This window comes from Tachysurus fulvidraco, chromosome 6 (genome assembly GCF_022655615.1).
Source record: "Tachysurus fulvidraco isolate hzauxx_2018 chromosome 6, HZAU_PFXX_2.0, whole genome shotgun sequence".
Lineage (NCBI taxonomy): Eukaryota > Metazoa > Chordata > Actinopteri > Siluriformes > Bagridae > Tachysurus > Tachysurus fulvidraco.
Window position 1 is genome coordinate 20,422,917 of NC_062523.1, and position 17,888 is coordinate 20,440,804.

The 17,888-nt window shown below is 39.2% G+C and overlaps 1 protein-coding gene across 4 annotated transcripts; it reads left to right on the forward strand.

Annotated features, from left to right (window-relative positions):
* The first annotated feature begins 378 nt into the window (after positions 1 to 378).
* aff3 (AF4/FMR2 family, member 3) lies at positions 379 to 17,799 on the forward strand. Of its 4 annotated transcripts, XM_047815255.1 has the most exons (20): positions 390 to 582; positions 1,004 to 1,228; positions 1,276 to 1,299; positions 7,255 to 7,332; positions 7,454 to 7,487; positions 7,665 to 7,713; positions 8,673 to 8,724; positions 10,061 to 10,098; positions 10,363 to 10,546; positions 11,918 to 13,882; positions 13,974 to 14,095; positions 14,415 to 14,550; positions 15,000 to 15,130; positions 15,258 to 15,321; positions 15,461 to 15,597; positions 15,704 to 15,775; positions 16,052 to 16,145; positions 16,309 to 16,358; positions 16,485 to 16,681; positions 17,037 to 17,799. In XM_047815255.1, the coding sequence occupies exons 4-20, from the start codon at positions 7,258 to 7,260 to the stop codon at positions 17,156 to 17,158; spliced, it is 3,522 nt and encodes a 1,173-aa protein (XP_047671211.1). In that variant the 5' UTR covers positions 390 to 582; positions 1,004 to 1,228; positions 1,276 to 1,299; positions 7,255 to 7,257; the 3' UTR covers positions 17,159 to 17,799. The 4 variants fall into 4 exon arrangements, with proteins under 4 accessions (XP_047671212.1, XP_047671209.1, XP_047671211.1 ...); XM_047815253.1 differs by lacking the exons at positions 1,004 to 1,228; positions 1,276 to 1,299 and having other exon boundaries at positions 389 to 582; XM_047815254.1 differs by lacking the exon at positions 390 to 582 and having other exon boundaries at positions 662 to 1,299.
* The last annotated feature ends 89 nt before the right edge of the window (positions 17,800 to 17,888 follow it).

Genomic DNA, 17,888 nt, shown 5'->3' on the forward strand with positions numbered 1-17,888 from the left:
TCAGTTTCAAGCATTTATCCAGAAATCTGTTTTGTGAATCCATTTAAATGTCTACACTAACAAGTACAACCTAGGGACCTTATTAAGGTTTGTGGTCGTTTAGTAAACAAGGCTCCTTGAGACATATTTCTAGGAGGCAAGAAAGACTAAAAATATCTTCCAGGGATCATTTAAAGTATGTAGGTTTACAGTACAAACTGCTAAAACACGCCTTCTAATAGATCTTTCTGTACATCATGGTGACTGTTCATACTTAGACCCGTTACAGCTGTGACACAGCCGCTGCACAGGGACTCAATGAAGTGTATCTGTGGCCCTGCCCACGCGCTCCCCGGGCTCCTAGTGTGTGTGTGTGTGTGTGTGTGTGTGTGTGTGTGTGTGTGTGTGTGTGTGTGTGTGTGTGTGTGTGTGTGTGTGTGGCGTGCGTGCGTGCGCCCGCGTGACCCGCTAACTCTGTTTACGCCGTAGAAGCGGAGCGCACAAACACAACGATGGATTACTGAAAGGACTAAAACAGCAGCATGTCTAAAAAAAAAGAGGAAACGAGTAGGAATTTTTTGCATGCTTCAGTACTCATCACATGTAAGCGAGAAGTTTTAATTCATTCTTTTTTTTTGCTGTTTTTGTTGTTGATGCCATAGAACATTTCCTATTTTAGAATATTTCATTAGGTTCTTTTTTTTACTGAATCGGCTTTAAAATCATATTTCATCCGGAGCATAAAAGCTTTTATGCATCTAAGTTGTTGCCTCATTACAGATTGCACCACGTTAGTATTAATTTTCAGTGGTGTTTTGTATGTGTTGGGACAGTACCGGTGTTGGAATAGCAGTGTTTACCGCAGTTTTGTCAGTTGAAGACGTTTTCCGGTTGTAGGTGCGCTGAACGCAGTTCTTGTGTTTTCGGTTTTGCTCTGTGGCCGCGCGCGCAGACGATTAGGTGAAGCTTGAGATATTCAAATGTAAACATTCAAACTGAGACTTCCTCTGCTATGTCACTGCAGAGCTGGTGCACTCCGTCAATCAAATCTCTCTGCGTCCCAGTATGGCTCTCAAGCTGTCTCTATGCCCCGTTTGGAGATGCCGGTGAAGCACCGAGGAGCTTTTGGAATCGTAGGGCACTTAACGGGTAGAGTTTCCACAGACTGATGTCGGGAACTGGATATGCAAACACATCAGCACCTGCTTGGAGGAAGAAGAGTTTGAAGCATCGTGGAAAGTTGGTTCATCACGTCAAAAAAAAAAAAAAAAAAAGAGGCAGAGGCTTTTCTGGCAGCACAGAGCGGATCTGTTTGCATGAGTAAGTGATCAAATCACCACCATCAATGAAACGCATAAGTAGGCTATCTCTCTCTCTCTCTCTCTCTCTCTCTCTCTCTCTCTCTCTCTCTCTCTCTCTCTCTCTCTCTCTCTCTCTCTCTCTCTCTCTCTCTCTGTCTGTGTGTGTGTGTGTGTGTGTGTGTGTGTGTGTGTGTGTGTGTGTGTGTGTGTGTGTGTGTGTGTGTGTGTACACAGTCTTCTACTCACAGCAGATGAGTCATTCTGGCAGACAGGAAAACATGTAGAGAGGTGGATAAAGGCAGCTGTTGGGTGTGTTGGGAGACAGTAGAGTGAAATGAGTGTGTGGTACTTATGTGCTATGAGATGAATGGACATACTTGGTTTAACTTTATTCAACTTATCATGCTAATCATCTGTTGATGCTTCTCTAGGAGTATCCACAAGTCAGCTTTACTGTGTGTGTGTGTGTGTGTGTGTGTGTGTGTGTGTGTGTGTGTGTGTGTGTGTGTGTGAGGGAGGGAGGGAGGGAGAGAGAGAGAGAGAGAGAGAGAGAGAGAGAGAGAGAGAGAGAGAGAGAGAGAGAGAGAGAGAGAAAGAAAGAAAGAAAGAAAGAAAGACAGCAAGACTTGTTTTTATGTGTCACACCATAAGTAGGCCTACACATTGTCTAAAATGATTCACCGGCTAGTTATTTAGTGTGTTAATGATAGGCACACAGCCTAGCCTCATGCTACTGTTCATGCACTTGTTAATGTTTATTTTTATTTTCAACACCTACTATGAAGAGAATAACAACACCAAGCCTTTATTCTTAACTACTCCCCAAGTAATTTCTAACAAGATTGGGGACACTTGTAGTGGTATCTTGGCCCACTCCTCCATGATCACTGTGAAACATGGATTTTTAGATGCTCTCACTAAGACAAATAAACTGTTACAAATTCAGTTGTGCAATTCTTTTCTTCATTTGGTGTGGGTGGTTCAATCCCTAGCAAACTCCAACATACTTTGTCATGACCCTACATTCTTATTTCATTCTTATAACTATTATACAGATCAACATCTATCTGTTTTTTTGTGCTGAGAATTCTTAGTTTTTTCCCCCTATGCAACTGGATGACAGAGGGATTATAAAAGTGTATAGCTTCAAAGTTTTACCCCATCCCTGAAATGATCTCAACCTCAACTAGAACAGTATACACAGGAGTCCATCCTGAAACCCCACCCTCAGCATGCTTCCCAGGGCTCACCGATGTGTGACCTGCTAGTGCTGTTTATTATATAGCACACACAAAAACACTCACACTAACATTGAAAGGTAACTGCTCGGAATAATAGTTACAGCAAGTGCAAGATGATGAGTTGGAGATGACCGCGACAGCTGTGCTTACTTAGACATGGAATTTGGAGGTCATTTCAATGGGAAAGAATGCAATACATTAATGGCTTTCATTGGCTTTAGACGGGAAGGTAAACCACACTATACTAATAATCAGGGGTTTTTTTACTATCAAATGTATAAATATACTATCAAATGTATATATATATATATATATATATATATATATATATATATATATATATATATATATATAGAGAGAGAGAGAGAGAGAGAGAGAGAGAGAGAGAGAGAGAGAGAGAGAGTTAAATCCTGCCATACCACTCCTAAATACTTTTAACTACAGAAGCTACTGCCATTTCTTCAGTCATGTTTGTTTAGAACTTAATGTTGCACAAGGGCTTGTGGGAGTTGAGTGGGAGAGGAAAACTTCAAGTTTCCAAATGATAATTACAATGTAATATAAGTTCATTGTAACTACGGACACATGCATACTGAGTACAATATAGTAAGCAGTAAAACTTAAATGATTGAGTGCTGACACTGAACTGAATGTTATTGCTGAAGTTAACATGTTTTATGAAACTTTTAAGACTTTGTGAATAGTAAATTACTACAACTCTCACTTAGAGGGTAGTTGCTAGTGCAATTTGAATTCTTTATAGGCAGTTTCAGTAAAACAGGCGGGACATTGCAGAGGCTTATAGAGAAAGCATTTGCATTAACAATACCTAAGATTGATATTCAGAGTGTGAGTATTGCAATTCTGACCAAGATAAAATGGTTACTTCAATTATTATTAAGTTAATGGACTTTTTGTTAGACACTTCAAACAGTCTCTTTTGTCTAGGTAACCAAAAAAGAGTTTGTCTTGAAGAATACTAAATGTAGTAGCTTGTTAGTTGTACTACGGTACAGGATCTAGCAGCCAAAGATGCTTTTAAATGTATTTATTTAGTTAGTTTTAGAGTTCATATCTGTCATAGCTCATTGAGTCTGTAGTGAAAACTATGAGTCCCTTACTGGTGTGTGACAAAATAAAATCTAGCTATTAGTTAACATAAATTACATGAATATGGGTTGATACCCTAAATGGGTACTCAATTTAAATCTAAGATCTTAAAGGGACTACTGGGAAAACTGTATTCTACACCAAATGAGAGAGGCATGTTTGCATACTGACTGTGATTGGCCCATGACTGCAATCAGCATAGAATGGAAACAAGATACAGGCCACATCCCAAACTGCATCACTCTTTATTTTAAGTAACTACTCAAATTTGGAACACCAACTGTCTATAAAACATTCATTTAATATACAACTTTGGCTTATATTGATATGGACCATACTTCTTCCATCACTGAGCTTGATATTATCTAGCTAAGTTACCAGAAAAAGCCTCAGCTACTATTGATAAACTTGGAGCCTCCGGTTTCCTCCCCCGGTCCAAAGACATGCATGGTAGCTTGATTGGCATCTCTGGAAAATTCTCCGTAGTGTGTGATTGCGTGAGTGAATGATAGTGTGTGTTTGCCCTGCGATGGGTTGGCATTCCATTCAGGGTGTATCCTACCTTGATGCCTGATGATGCCTGAGATAGGCACAGGCTCCCCGTGACCTGAGGTAGTTCGGATAAGCGGTAGAAAATGAATGAATGAATGAATGAATGAATGAATGAATGAATGAATGAATGAATGAATGAATGAATGAATGAATGAATGAATTTGGTAGTCTCACTAAAACAGACTGGGAATTTGAGAAATGCATAAAGAGAACTATTAATTTATATATAAACAAACAAACAGACAAACAGACAAACAAACAAACAAACAAGCAAACAAACAAACAAACAAACAAACAAATAAACAAATAAATAAATAAATAAGCATGATATTTACTGCACCCTGTGATGGAATAGCATCCCAATCAGCGTGTGTCTCTGCTTTTTGCACAGTGTTTCTTGGATAGGCTCCAATTTTGTCCCTGCAAACCAGGATGAAGAAGTTATTGAAGAGTAATGAGAAGAGATATGAATGAACGAATGAATGAACAAATGAACGAACAAACGTACGAACAAACGAACGAACGAAATAATGATATTCAAAGTGAAAATCAACTGACATATATACATAGTTTATTCTTCTAGGTACATGGTAATATGCTTCATGGCACAGTAATAGATTTTAAAAGCTGGTTTTGCTGAGGATTGCCTTTGCTAATTCTATATTTGAATTAAAGTGATGTCCTTCTTGAATTATATGCCATGAGCTTAACTGTGTTAAGCTTAAATTTGATGTACACTGTACACTCCACTTGCTGTAATCTCATAGCATTCTGTAGCATATTTAAAGCTAAATTTGTGTGTTAGAATGCATGAGTGCTGCAGTTTTAGTTCTTGCTGTGGTTGTTCATTGTGGTTCTTGCACTCAGCTGCCGCCCACCAGCACTCACCTGCATGCAGTCACACTATCTACTGTTTATCTATGTGTGTGAGAGTTTGTGGGTTATTTTGTATTTTTAGTTTGTGAATGTTTCTAAATTAGGCGTATTTCCTTAATCACGTTAGGGAACATCATTCTCTCTCTCCACACAAGATTCTCATAGAGTTTGATTAAAAAGAACGTTTCTCAATGGCATATGTGTAGGCAGGTATAGTTTCCTATTCCACAACATTAACTGTCTCTACTCAGCTTTGATGTGTAAATCTGTCTCCAGAACACCAAGTTCAAATTAAACTGGAAGATGAACAAAACCATGGGTGATTTTTGTGTAAACAGTCAGACCAGAAATACAGCACATAGGAGTAGCCTCACCTGGGAAGCCTTGTTGTTAGAACAGAGGGACGAGCCGGTCCTTAGTGACTGAGAGAGAGCAGAGAGATATAACAATGCCAGAGGACAAGTGGAAAGAGGAAAGCTTGTACTCCACTGGGAGGAGTGTGTTTGTGTGAGATGCTTTGAACAAAAGCTAACAAAGGTAGGTGGAAATGAGTTGTCTTAACTGGGATCAATATTAAGTTTTCCATTTAATCGAGGAGTGTCCTTGGCAAATGGTTTTCCTTTAAAGCAATATCACATAGCTGGATTTAACAAGCATTAGGATACTCACTGTGACTAACGTCAGTATTTTGAAATACACATCTGGATACACATCTGTATCCTTTCTTGGTAAATACAACGACTTTAACCTGCTGCTTGTCATAGTAAGTGTTTCTACTGTCAGATGTCAAGTATGTGACACAGATAGGATTCTATACTGTTCTATCCTGATGTCTGCACTACCACACATCCTAATCTGTTCCTCTGACAAGCTACCACTGTCAAAGAAGATAAAGCTTGACCTTTTCTCCAAATTACTTCCTGTATATACACACACACACACACACACACACACACACACACACACACACACACACACACACACACACACACACACACACACACATGCAGAGCATTGCATAATATATGCAAGAAACAGATGATGCAATACACAGTTTTGAGCTATATTTGCTCAAAACTGAGACAGACATTATGCTGCACAACCTATTTAGCAAGTGAAGATATCTTGAATAAAAAAAGTGTTCCTTCCCATTAAAAAATTATTATATAACAATAATAATACTGTATATCAATAATGATATTTGTAGAAACGTGTACTCATTTAAAAATTTAAATGGTCTTAAGCTATTGTCAGCTAATTTTGCTTCTTTCTAGCTATAAACATTTAGAATAAGATTATCTGCCAATAATCTTCTAAAAAAACATCAGACATCTTACTAATTTTATTATTTCATTACTAATAGATTGTTTACATGGAGATGTGATTGACACCATTTAATATACACTGAAAGAGCCATGTAGTATATCAACATGACATTAGATTACTTGTAGTAAAGAATGAATGCTCAGTTGTATTTGCTGTTAATTTTTGATAAAGCCTGTGTTTCTTGAGTCTTAGAGGAACTAGTACATAGGCAGGATAACAAAAGAGAGAGTACTTCTTCAACTTGTATGATCTATTGCTCTGTATCCATACAAATTGTATGTGCATCAGTTGTTTATATATAGTAACAAGAAGCTTTTTTGTTGGGAATCACTTCAATGCCACTGTGTATCTGTGACTGCTTAATGCTGCAAATGAAATTGAACCAGAAGTAGGTGTGTTATTACATTTATGTATTGTCATTTTTGTATTACATTTTTGTTATTTAAATATTGCAGAATATTATGTGTCCTTATCATATCTGAATTGTTATCTGTTCGATCAAATTATGAATTAATATTCCTTAACAACAGAGATATATGTGCTAAAAAATGTGCTTCACAACCCTTCTTTCCTTATATGAGGATCAGTTCCAATCACCAACACCCTGCTCAAACTGGTAAGATGCCCTGGATTGTGGTTTAAACAACCTGGTGTGGCCTCTAGTGGCCAACAATCATAATGACAATGTGTAAATGAATCAGAGTCGAGTAACAGAAAACTGAAACAGAAACCTAAAATGTCAGTAGGCCATGTCTGTCACCTCAGCCAGCAAAACTCTTGCATTTCCACTCTGCATGTATTTCACACAGAGTCTTTAAATCTATCTGACCTCTCCCGTTTAACCTTTGACCTCTTCTCTCCCCCATCAGGACATGACCCACTCTTGGCCTTCCCAGCAGCCCCCAGGTGGAGGGGGGACAGAACGTTTCCTGTACTCAGATTCAAAAGTGAGTATAAGTGATATGATCACTTACTTTGCCTAGGGGGATCCACACCTTCTTTCCTGACAGCATGGTATTTGTGTAACTACCTAGTAAGCTAATTGTATGTTTTATCTGCTTGCTGCAGGACGGAAAACGCAACAGCACTCAGCAAAAGCAAGGTAAAGCTTCATGTAGCTACTATTTATTGTATGTCTGAATTAGTTTTTCTTATGGGTGTGTATTAATGTAGATTAATGAAATGGACAAGCTTTAACAGTTTTTTTTTTGTTGTTGTTATGCACTTGCATGTTCATATGCTTTACTTTTCTCATACAGTCTTTTGTTCTCTTTCTCAGTAAGGAATGATGCACCTATAAGGATGCCACGTGTGGCCCCTCACAAGTCGTAAGTGGGACACATGACACCTATTCTGGCGTTGTATCCACACACTAGCACTACATGTCTGGATTGCCTCTGACTATTATTTAGTGCACACACACACATTTATGTATGTATTAGAACAGCCCAGAGCCTTAACCACTTGAGCCTACCATCACTATATTTAGGATATACAGTATTACTATTTATTAGAGTACCTTCTAATTACCACCTAATTAACTCTATGCTTCCAAACCTAAATTTTCAGTAAAAGTTTCCCTGCTGCTTTGGTTACTGCCAAGATACCAAGATATAAAAACATGCCCCCACCCATTCTCACTGGGTGGATAACTGGTCTGTGTGGATTGCTAATAGACTGGCAGTTGTATTCTGAATGGAATGAAATATATAGTCATAATACATAAAATACAGCCTTGTAGACAGATAGGAAGGGAAAGAGGCAGCTTGAGACCAATTGATGGTTTCAGTTTGAGTTCATTTGGAAGGTTAACGTATGTGGGAATGTGGTAGCTTAGTGATTAAGGTGTTGGTTTACCAATTGGAAGGTTGTGAGTTTGATTCCCATGTCCACCAGGCTGCCACTGCTGGGCCCCTTGAGCAAGGCCAGGACAAGTTGCTCTGGATAAGGGCATCTGCCTAATGCTGGAAATGTAAATGTATGCTCTATCCTCCCCAGCTTTGACAGGTTTCATCCAGTACATAAACTTCATGGAGTTATTAAAGAAGAGATTATCATAAGCAGAATGATCTTAGTTACACACAACAAACAAAACCACAATGCCAATTAAAGTCTGAAGGGAGTGTTTTTGTGTGTGTTTTGGGATGGTACTCAACATTCAAGCTCTAAGGTCATAATTGTTCTTTTTCATGCTTTTTCATGCTGGTTAACACACACACACACACACACACACACACACACACAGGTACAGATTCTTGTCTAACCACATGTTATTTTGCCTTTTCAGCATGCTTGCTGATGACCTGAAACTCAGTAGTGATGAGGATGACAATGATAAGGTATGGGTGCTTTTCAGAAGCCTCTAGAACATATTTGTTGAGTTGTGTTTATGTATCCGTGGGCCTTTTTTCCACTGCACAAAATACCAGACCCATTGGCCATTTGTCCAGTAACAGGACCTAATTCTTTCTTTACTAACATTGGGGTGAGAATTGCCTCACTTTTCATTGCTGTTTTCTTATGCAACAACATGCACACAGGCAAATACAGAGTTATCATTTTTTAGAACCTTTCAGCAGTCCAGTTATTTATTTATTTTTTTTGTAGCATAAAAATGGTAGACATAGACATATTGACTTTTGATCATATCCAATATAAATTTCTTAAGCAAATGGACAATCAGACAAAAAATATCCTTTATTACAGTATTTCTTTTGTGATGTAAACAATGAAGTAGAGATGCCATGAAATGTGATGCTATCAATTGTAGAATGATGTAACAGCCACTTTCCTCACTTTAATTGTACCAACTGATGGAAAATTAACTGGTCACAATACCAAGTTACATTTGTTCCAGTTTATGCCGGTTTTGCTTTTGACTGTGCAGTGGCTCAGATCTGGCCAAGTAATGTGGCAATAATACTTTCTCTTTTTAGTGCATGATTATAAATTGGTTCCAATTATTACTAGATGAGCAAGTGTAATAGAAAAAAAAATAAGTTAGAAGAGTGAGTGTGTCTGTTTTTCCTCAACATGTACAGGGTCAATAACAGTTCAGATGCAGCAATTTTATGAACTGTCTGTGAGACACAAATAGTGTCCTTTGTGTGAACATGCATAATATCTGACTCAAATGCACTTTGACACACAACTTTAACTCTTTTCCTTGAACTAGTTCTTGAGGAGTGGCTTTGACTTCCTCTCATTTTTTATTTAAGACTGCTTTCAGCTTGTAACAACATGGATAATTATTTTTAAAGCAGAGTTGTTAACTCCAGTTGTTCTGGGGTGTGGAAGACCCAGTGTGTGTGTGTGTCTGTGTGTCTGTGTGTGTATGTGCGTGCGTGCGTGCGTGCGTGCGTGTGTGTGTGCGTGCGTGCGTGTGTGTGCGTGCGCGTGTATGTGTGCATGTATGTGTGTACACCAGGTGGGGGTGAAGGCTTTTAGGGTTATTTTATAATAATTTGACAAGTTTGTATTTGAATAGTTGTGTGTATGCCTTTAAGCTTTGGCCTCTTCACATCTTGTATCATTGTCATACTATGCTCCAAGTTGTGACCTTTCTATTAGTTGACCTTTTGTTGATCCTAATGTGCTGTGCTCAATGTTATGTTGGCTCAGGGCTTAGGAAAATGTGAAGTAAAATATTTCAATTTTTTTATATATATTTTAAAGGGACCTCACCAAAATGTTTCATGGACTGAAAATCACAAGTAAGTGTTCATGTATTCTGTTCTTGTGTATTTAAACTTGGATGTTAAGTACAATTTTAATTATAGTATATAATCTTTATTATTACGTCCAATCTATTATGATGAATCATTCTGAATGTGCATAGCACAGCTCACATAGTTTTAAAACCCAGCATGTTTGTTTGTGTACAACATATTCACTTGAATATATTTTCATAAACTTGATATGCATAATGGTTCATTACTCATGCTTGTGTATATGTGTATGTGGGTGTTGAATAACAGTCTGTCAGGGCAGCACACACACACACATGGCAGGAGGGCAAGACATTCCAGCTCGGGCTCCTCGGGATCTGATTCCTCTAGTGAGTCTGGCAGCAGTAGCCAGCGGTCACGCAGCCCAAGCCCAGAAGCACAGACTCAACCTGAGATCCCCAGCCAGCCCCTGCCTCTTACCTTCAGCAAAGAGGTACTTTTTACAATTTTGTTTTTTTCTTCCTTTGTCTTCTCTGTTTATTCTATGGACTGACCAGCAAAAGTTATTTTATGTTGGAAGAATAGATGGTAGTGAGTGGAGGAGGAAGAACTTGGAGAAGTGAGTGGGGTATGAGGAATGTGTGTAAGGGGGGTGAGGGGCTGCAGGCCGCTGAGAATTTCGAGTTTCAGTGTCATGTCAAAATGTGGAGTCTTCTTGGGCTAAATAGGTGCTGAATACAGGAAAAATTCCAATTGTATTGGATACATGCACTGTGTTAAGTATCGGATTGGAGAGTAGAAAAAGTGATTAAAGAGATCATAATTTCTGTCAGGTGAGTAAAGACTGTTAGCATTTGTCACTCAAAGCCAAAGTGTATCGTTGTACGGTTCTGGTCATTATTTTGCATGAGGGAGAGTTAATTGTCAGAGGGGGTGGGGAAGACAGAAGGGTCTGCTACCATGCATGCTCCAGGAACAGAGACCTGCACCAGTGTATGAATGAAAGTGCCTGTGTGACATAGCTTCCTTTACATGCTCAACAAGCCCTTGGTGCAGAGAGGAGGGGACGCCATGTGTTTTTCATCTATATGCAGCTATAGAGTGTCTCTGAGGAGGAAAACTTGGAAACAACGTGCAGTTCCAGGTAGAGGGTAGTTTCAGAGGACGGGTGGGGGAGAGAGGGCACAAGAGATGTAGTGTCTTCTCTGGAAAAAGTGCGAGGGATAAGGAAGGGGGATGTTTGAGTAGAGCAGTGGATGTTTAAATTAGCTCAGGTCAGCCACCAAAGGAAAGCAGGGAAAGTAGACTGCCCTCATTCCTATGTATGACTGCAAGTGAGTATTGTCCCATTATACACATTTAGGGTAATTGATATTTAATTGTTCGCACAGTTTTAGATAAAATATTACGGATTTCATTTTATTTGCTGTTATAAAAGTGAGCTTTGTCTTTTTGTGTATGGAAAAAAACAAGTTTAAAGTTTCTGTTTTGACTCAGAGCTCTCTTTAAACCTCTCTCTCAGGTCACTGAGTCCATGCTCTTGTGTCAACAGTTTCATTTTAGACCATTCCTGTTACTCGCATTGTGCCAAACAATTTGCCCCTTTTTATCAAATGTACACTTGTACTGTGGTTATGTTTTTCTGAAACGTTTCATGCAGCATCAGTCGGACCTGACATTACTAAACTAAATCAACTATCAGACTACCTTAAGGATATTTTATCATCATTTCACCAACATCAATTCAGTGTCATTTTGTTATAACAATTAAATTTTAAGATTTAAAGTATGATTTTATATTCAAACTAGTATTTATACTCTTGTTTGTTTTGTGAACTGAATGTTTGTCTTGATTTGTTTCCAGAATAAAGGTTCATCCCTGACACACTGGCAGCTGGACAAGTGGCTTGAGAAAGTTCATAAAACTCAACACTCAGATCACGACCCAGGAGGTCACGGCTCTGGTGCAGGCTTCGATTCTGAAAGAGGACCATCTCCAGGAAGATACTGGGACAGAGATTCAGGCCTTGGAACAAGAGGAAGCTACAGCCCAAGCCAGAGCCCTGTCCCCAGCCCTAAGTTTGACTACAGCCCAAGGCATAGTCATCAATCTAGTCCAGGATATAGCCCTTATCCAAGCCCAGGAATTAGCCCTGTGCCAAGTCCAGTGCCCAGTGTTTGTCCAAGCCCAGGAACTAGCCTAAGAATAAGTCGAAGTCCCAGTCCTTTACCTCTTCACCCACCCAAAAGCCCTAGCCCTAACCTCACCTCTGCTCCTGCCTCTCCAAGAATCACTTCTCATTCTCAGGTTCACTTGGAAAGCTCCAGGCTTGCTGCACAGGCTACATTTACCTCCAGTCCTGTGCATCCACCTAAGGTCAGACAGTGGTTGCCACCAGACCGTAATACTCAACGTATTAATGACTCTAGACAGAAAGATTCTAGACAAACTGCCCTTCCACAGCATCATTCCAAACACAACTCAACTCACAAAGAGTCTCCACACAAACAAAAATCCCAAAGCAGTGAATCTAGATCAAAATCCCGCACTAGTCCTACTTCAAATCACTCTCAGTCGATCTCCAAGTCCAACCTCAGCCCCAAAACAAAGGCTAGGCACTTGTCTTCCACTAATTGTAGCACTGAACGTAGACACAGACCCAGTGATCATAAGAGCAAATTGAGTCACAGTTTAAATTCCAAACCGAAGCCTAGCCCCACACCCAAACATAAGGCTGTGACTGAGACAAACTCGGTCCAGAGTTCTAGCTCTAGGCCATCACCTTGGCCTGCTCCAGAGATTTCAGCTAGATCCCACTCAAAACCTCAAAACTCAAGACTTAGCACCACCACAAAATCAGACACAAAATCCAGAGAGGAAGTACCCAGCACTAGGACTTCTCAGAAGGATCAAAAGCCAAGGGGTCAAGAGCCAGATTCGCATAGCCGAGGTAAGGCCCAGGGAAGAGCCCTGGTCCAAATTACAGAAACTCAAAGTCACAGGAGACTGGCGGAGGAGCAGCTAATAAGGCAACGCTGGGTCCGAAGTTCTGAGGAAGAGGAGGAGGAAGAGGACAGGAGAAAAGAGCAAGGAGAAAGAGAAAAGAAAAAGAGGAGGAGGAAGGAGCACAATGCTGAATGGCAGGCGGTACAGCCTAAGCAGAGACCCCACACCAACAGTCAGCATCAGCTGCGAACTGAATGCAGTGGGCCTGAGCAGGGGGTCAAGAAGTGGAAGAAGAGGAGGAGAAGCAGTGAAGAACACTCCTCCAATCCTGGAGTTGTAGACTCCAACCCTTCTCCTCCATTGTCCCCACCTTCCCCTACTCCTGTTGTCCAGCCCACACGTCGGCCTTTTACCTCTTCTTCCTCTTCTTCCTCCTCTTCTTCCTCCTCTTCTTCCTCAGAATCAGACTCTGAGCCTAGTCCGCCCCCAAATGTTGCTAAAGTGCCTGCAGACTCTACATCCAATCAGAGACCTGCACCAAAGCAAAGGCATCAGGAGCAACGTCGACCTTCGGAGTTGAGATCAAATGATGCTTCTCCAGATGAAGGACAACAGCGTTCGGGCAGACACAAACTCTACACACTAGTGCCATTTGGTCGTACAGAGAAATCCACTGCTGTCTCTCATCGAGGACTGAGGAATCTGGTAGTCAAGATAGACCTGTCACTTCTGGCCAGAGTCCCTAACACAAGTGAGGTCCCACGCAGGGGGTCTTCATCTTCATCATCCTCTTCATCTTCTGCTAAAGCTAAAGAAAAGATCTCTATGAGACATCAGTACTACCAAGACCACGGACCTGGAGATGCCAAAAGCAAACGGAAGGTTAGAATAAACGTACATTGAAAAATTTGAATATTACAAAGAAATAAAAGCTATTACCATCTCTTTGACACGTGCCAATGTGTTCATCTAGGCTGAGAATGGAGAGGCTCAAAGGGAAAGTAAGAGAAGCCAGGTTCACTCTGAAAAGCTCCCAGTTTCCACACACTCAGCTGACACTGAAAAGAAAGAGGCTCAGTCCAACAGGCAGAATGAGTATGTGTGATAAACAAACACAAATTTTATATAGAAGATGCAATGATGTGCATATCACATGTATAACAATTCTCAGAACATTTTGTATCATTATTGATTATATTGATTATCAGTAAACTGTAAACGTGATTCAGTAAATGGTGTAATTAAGATTCTTATTGTATTCATTTATTTGACAATTTAGTTGTGTCAAAATCCATTGGAAGAAATCTTAAAAAAAAAACATATGCCAATACTGAAAACACTGAAAGAAAAAGCTGCCAGCTTACTGTGTATTAAGTTGAACCACACCTGAAGAATTCTTTATTTAAATACACAGCAAACATGTGGATTATATTTACACCAAGAGGCTACTGTCCCCACTCTCTCCTCCATCCGCTTCAAAGATTCAGCATTCAGACCAGCAACATACAATCCCACCAAGAGACAGAGACTCCACCGTGAAAAAATCACAGGTACACAAAGCAATTTGACCCTTGATGGTTTTACTAACCTTGATTAACATCTGGTTGGTGCTTAAGTGGTGTATACTATACTATATATTAATGTATTTTACTAAATAAATGATCCTTCCACACTTAGATGTGTGGGGTCAGTAGTCAGAGTACATTTTGCCACACTTTACTCATGTCTCTATGTCATCCCAGGCTCTGTACAGTAAGAGCAAACACAGATCATTTAGACCACCAACATCAAACCAATCAGGAAAAGAAGTCATCCCTGTATGTTGTCTGCCAATTCAGGAAGCTCTCTCTCACTTCCAATTATTTAAACATTCTAGCATAAACAGCATACGTCTGTGTTTTTTGGGCATGGCTATTGAGTGGATCATGATGTAATCAGCTGTATTTAATTGAAATTTGCAACACATAGCTTCAGCTAGTACTTTTCTACCCTGTTGTAGATACAAAAACCTCTCCCCAAGATTGAAGCAGAGTGTGCTGGAGTGTCAGAAAACACACAGCCCTCTTCGGGAACCTGGGCTCCATCTGCAAAGGAACTGTCCTACAGACGAACTGTGCCTTACACTGATGTGTGAGTTATCAATATGATCTGTTTTACTCTAGGTATTGATGGTAGTATTAATATCCACTAAATACCTAACCAGAGCGTTCAGAAAGCACTCTTCTACGTTTTTATTTTTTTAATTTATTTATTTTAGCTCACACCATGCAGAGTACTACATGCATGAAGCTAAAAGACTGAAGCATCGAGCCGATGCTATGGTATGTTTGCAAAACAGACACTGTGACCACTACATGACAATAGATAAAATAAGCTTTGCCATTTAAGCTGTCTGACCGTTCATTTAACATTGCACCATTTCATTTATTTGTCCTAACCTGTTATTCATATTGCCATCAGGTGGATAAACTAGGTAAAGCTGTGAATTATGTGGATGCTGCTTTGTCCTTCATGGAGTGTGGCAAGGCCATGGAAGAAGGCCCTTTGGAATCTAAGTCTCCTTATACCATGTATGCAGAAACTGTGGAACTCATAAGGTAATGAATTAATTGCATCGTCATTACACATCATTATTCACCATCACACATCAACACAGCTGCCTGTTTATTGTCAATACACATGATATATTATTGTCTTTGGTAGATATGCTATGAGACTAAAGAGCCACACAGGCCCTGGAGTCAGGCAGGAGGACAAGCAGTTGGCTGTACTTTGGTAAATATGACTCTGTAACCATCCATATCTATCTGTGCCATGTTTTTATATTGACTAGAAACAGCACCACCTATCCAGAGTGACAGTTCCCACATGTCTTTCTCTGAAATGCTTTACATCATTACCAGCCATCTAGTATCTAACTACCTTAGAAGGCCGATCCTGATTGGCTAAATCTTTACTTACCTTAAACTTAAACTTGTGAAGACTTAGAAAATATATTATTGTGTAGCCATCTCAATGTGTAACAAACACTTTTATGTGTCTGGATTGTAGTTTCCGCTGTCTTGCTCTTCTATATTGGCAAATGTTCAGATTGAAAAAAGACCATGCCCTAAAATACTCCAAAGCTCTGACAGACTACTTCAAGGTAGGTGGTAGCACATGGGATCATTCCACAAATTTAATGCATAATTATTTAAGTTGCTAAGAGAAATCCTCTGTTACTTAATTATTAAACTAATAATCACCTTAAAGGCTGTTCACTACCTTCAGTTGTATCTATCCTGATTTTCTTGTACCTGATCTTACAGACTTTACCAAAAGTGCCTCATACACCACCTCCTTGGAGCGATGGCACAAAGTATGGTTTTAATTATCCTGGATATTACATATATAAACAGAGGCTTCATTTAAACATGAAAATCATACTAAGTATGCTGTGTGTTTGTGTGCTTGTATGGGTGTGCTTGGGTGTGTGTTTCTCCAGGGGAAATGTGCCTCCAACATGTATATCCCCTGTTGGTTTAACCGGGTCCCAACCTGTCAGCTCTATCACCTACCCTTTCATCAACATTCCCCAGCGCATCCACCAGATGGCAGCAAATCATCTCAATATCACCAACAGTGTGCTGTACAGTTATGAATACTGGGAAGTAGCTGACACCTTGGCCAAGGAAAACAAAGGTGAGTGAAACATAACTGATAGTACAGCACACTATATTCTACCAATCACACAATAGTTTTTTAATGAACAGCCATTTAATGTATTTTGTTTCATCACCACTACCATTCAAAAATCTAACACCAATCAGCACACAAAGATTGTAATATCACTCAAAAAATGATGGCACTGTTTTTGTATGTTTTATCTTAAAGAAAATATATGATTTAATTTTTTTATTAAAAAAAAATACATTTATAACAAATATATTTTATAAAAACTTATTTATATAATGAAAAATGAAACTTATTTATATAATGAAAAATATTTATAAAATGAAAATTCTGTCTGTCTATTTGTCTCTTTCTTTGTATCTAGAGTTCTTTAACTACCTGAACACACTGACTGGACCTCTGACCCTACACAGCAGCATGGCTCATATAGTCCAGTACACAAGACAGGGGCTACAGTGGATACGGATCAGTGCCAATTTATCCTAGCTTTCAGACTCAGTCACCACATTGTTGGCTCCATTGTATTACACACTGTAACCTAAACCCACATTCAGCTTTTACCAACCAGCCACTTGCCTTTACATTTACCTTCAACTTGTTTTAAGAATCCATTTGTCTATTTGTGAAATAATCCACATTTACAATATTACCAAACCGAAGAGTCTCTTGTGAGGAAGTTAAATGAAATGCTATTTTTTTTCTTGACAGCATTAAGTCATCAGGGAAACCTTGTGTCTTTATAAGATAACAGCCCACAATTAAAGGACACAAAATTAGATATTTATGAGGCTTTTTTGTGGAGAAGTTGTCCCATGAAAAAGTATGAATATCTGTAGCAACGTTCCATAGGTATACTTCAGTACAAAGAACGTTATTTTGCCAAATGTGCCACATTTTTATAAAATGTGGTGAAGAAATCATTTTTCAATTGCAATACTATTTGGAATGATGTGGATTAAAAATAGTGAAGTGTTTAATTTCAATAGCTCTTGGCATTGGCCAGCATATGTATGCAAACAGGACACTTTTTGTTATCATATTTTTGTATTTTATGATGTCCTTAATGCACTGTGAATGTTGTTAACATTTTTTCTAAAAATGACTTTTATAAAGCTTTGTGTCGTTGAGTCTGTTTTAGTGCATTAGTGTCCCATTGTATGATACATAGTGCTGCTGCAAGTCATAATATTGCCATCAAAATCTAAAGTTATCTGAA

Excerpts from the sequence above, each read along its gene's own strand:
- aff3 (XM_047815253.1), top strand. The coding sequence starts at position 562 with ATGCTTCAGTACTCATCACAT. Across the intron at positions 15,598-15,703 it reads GAAACTGTGGAACTCATAAG|ATATGCTATGAGACTAAAGA; the intron begins GTAATGAATTAA and ends TGTCTTTGGTAG. Across the intron at positions 16,146-16,308 it reads CTCTGACAGACTACTTCAAG|ACTTTACCAAAAGTGCCTCA; the intron begins GTAGGTGGTAGC and ends CTGATCTTACAG.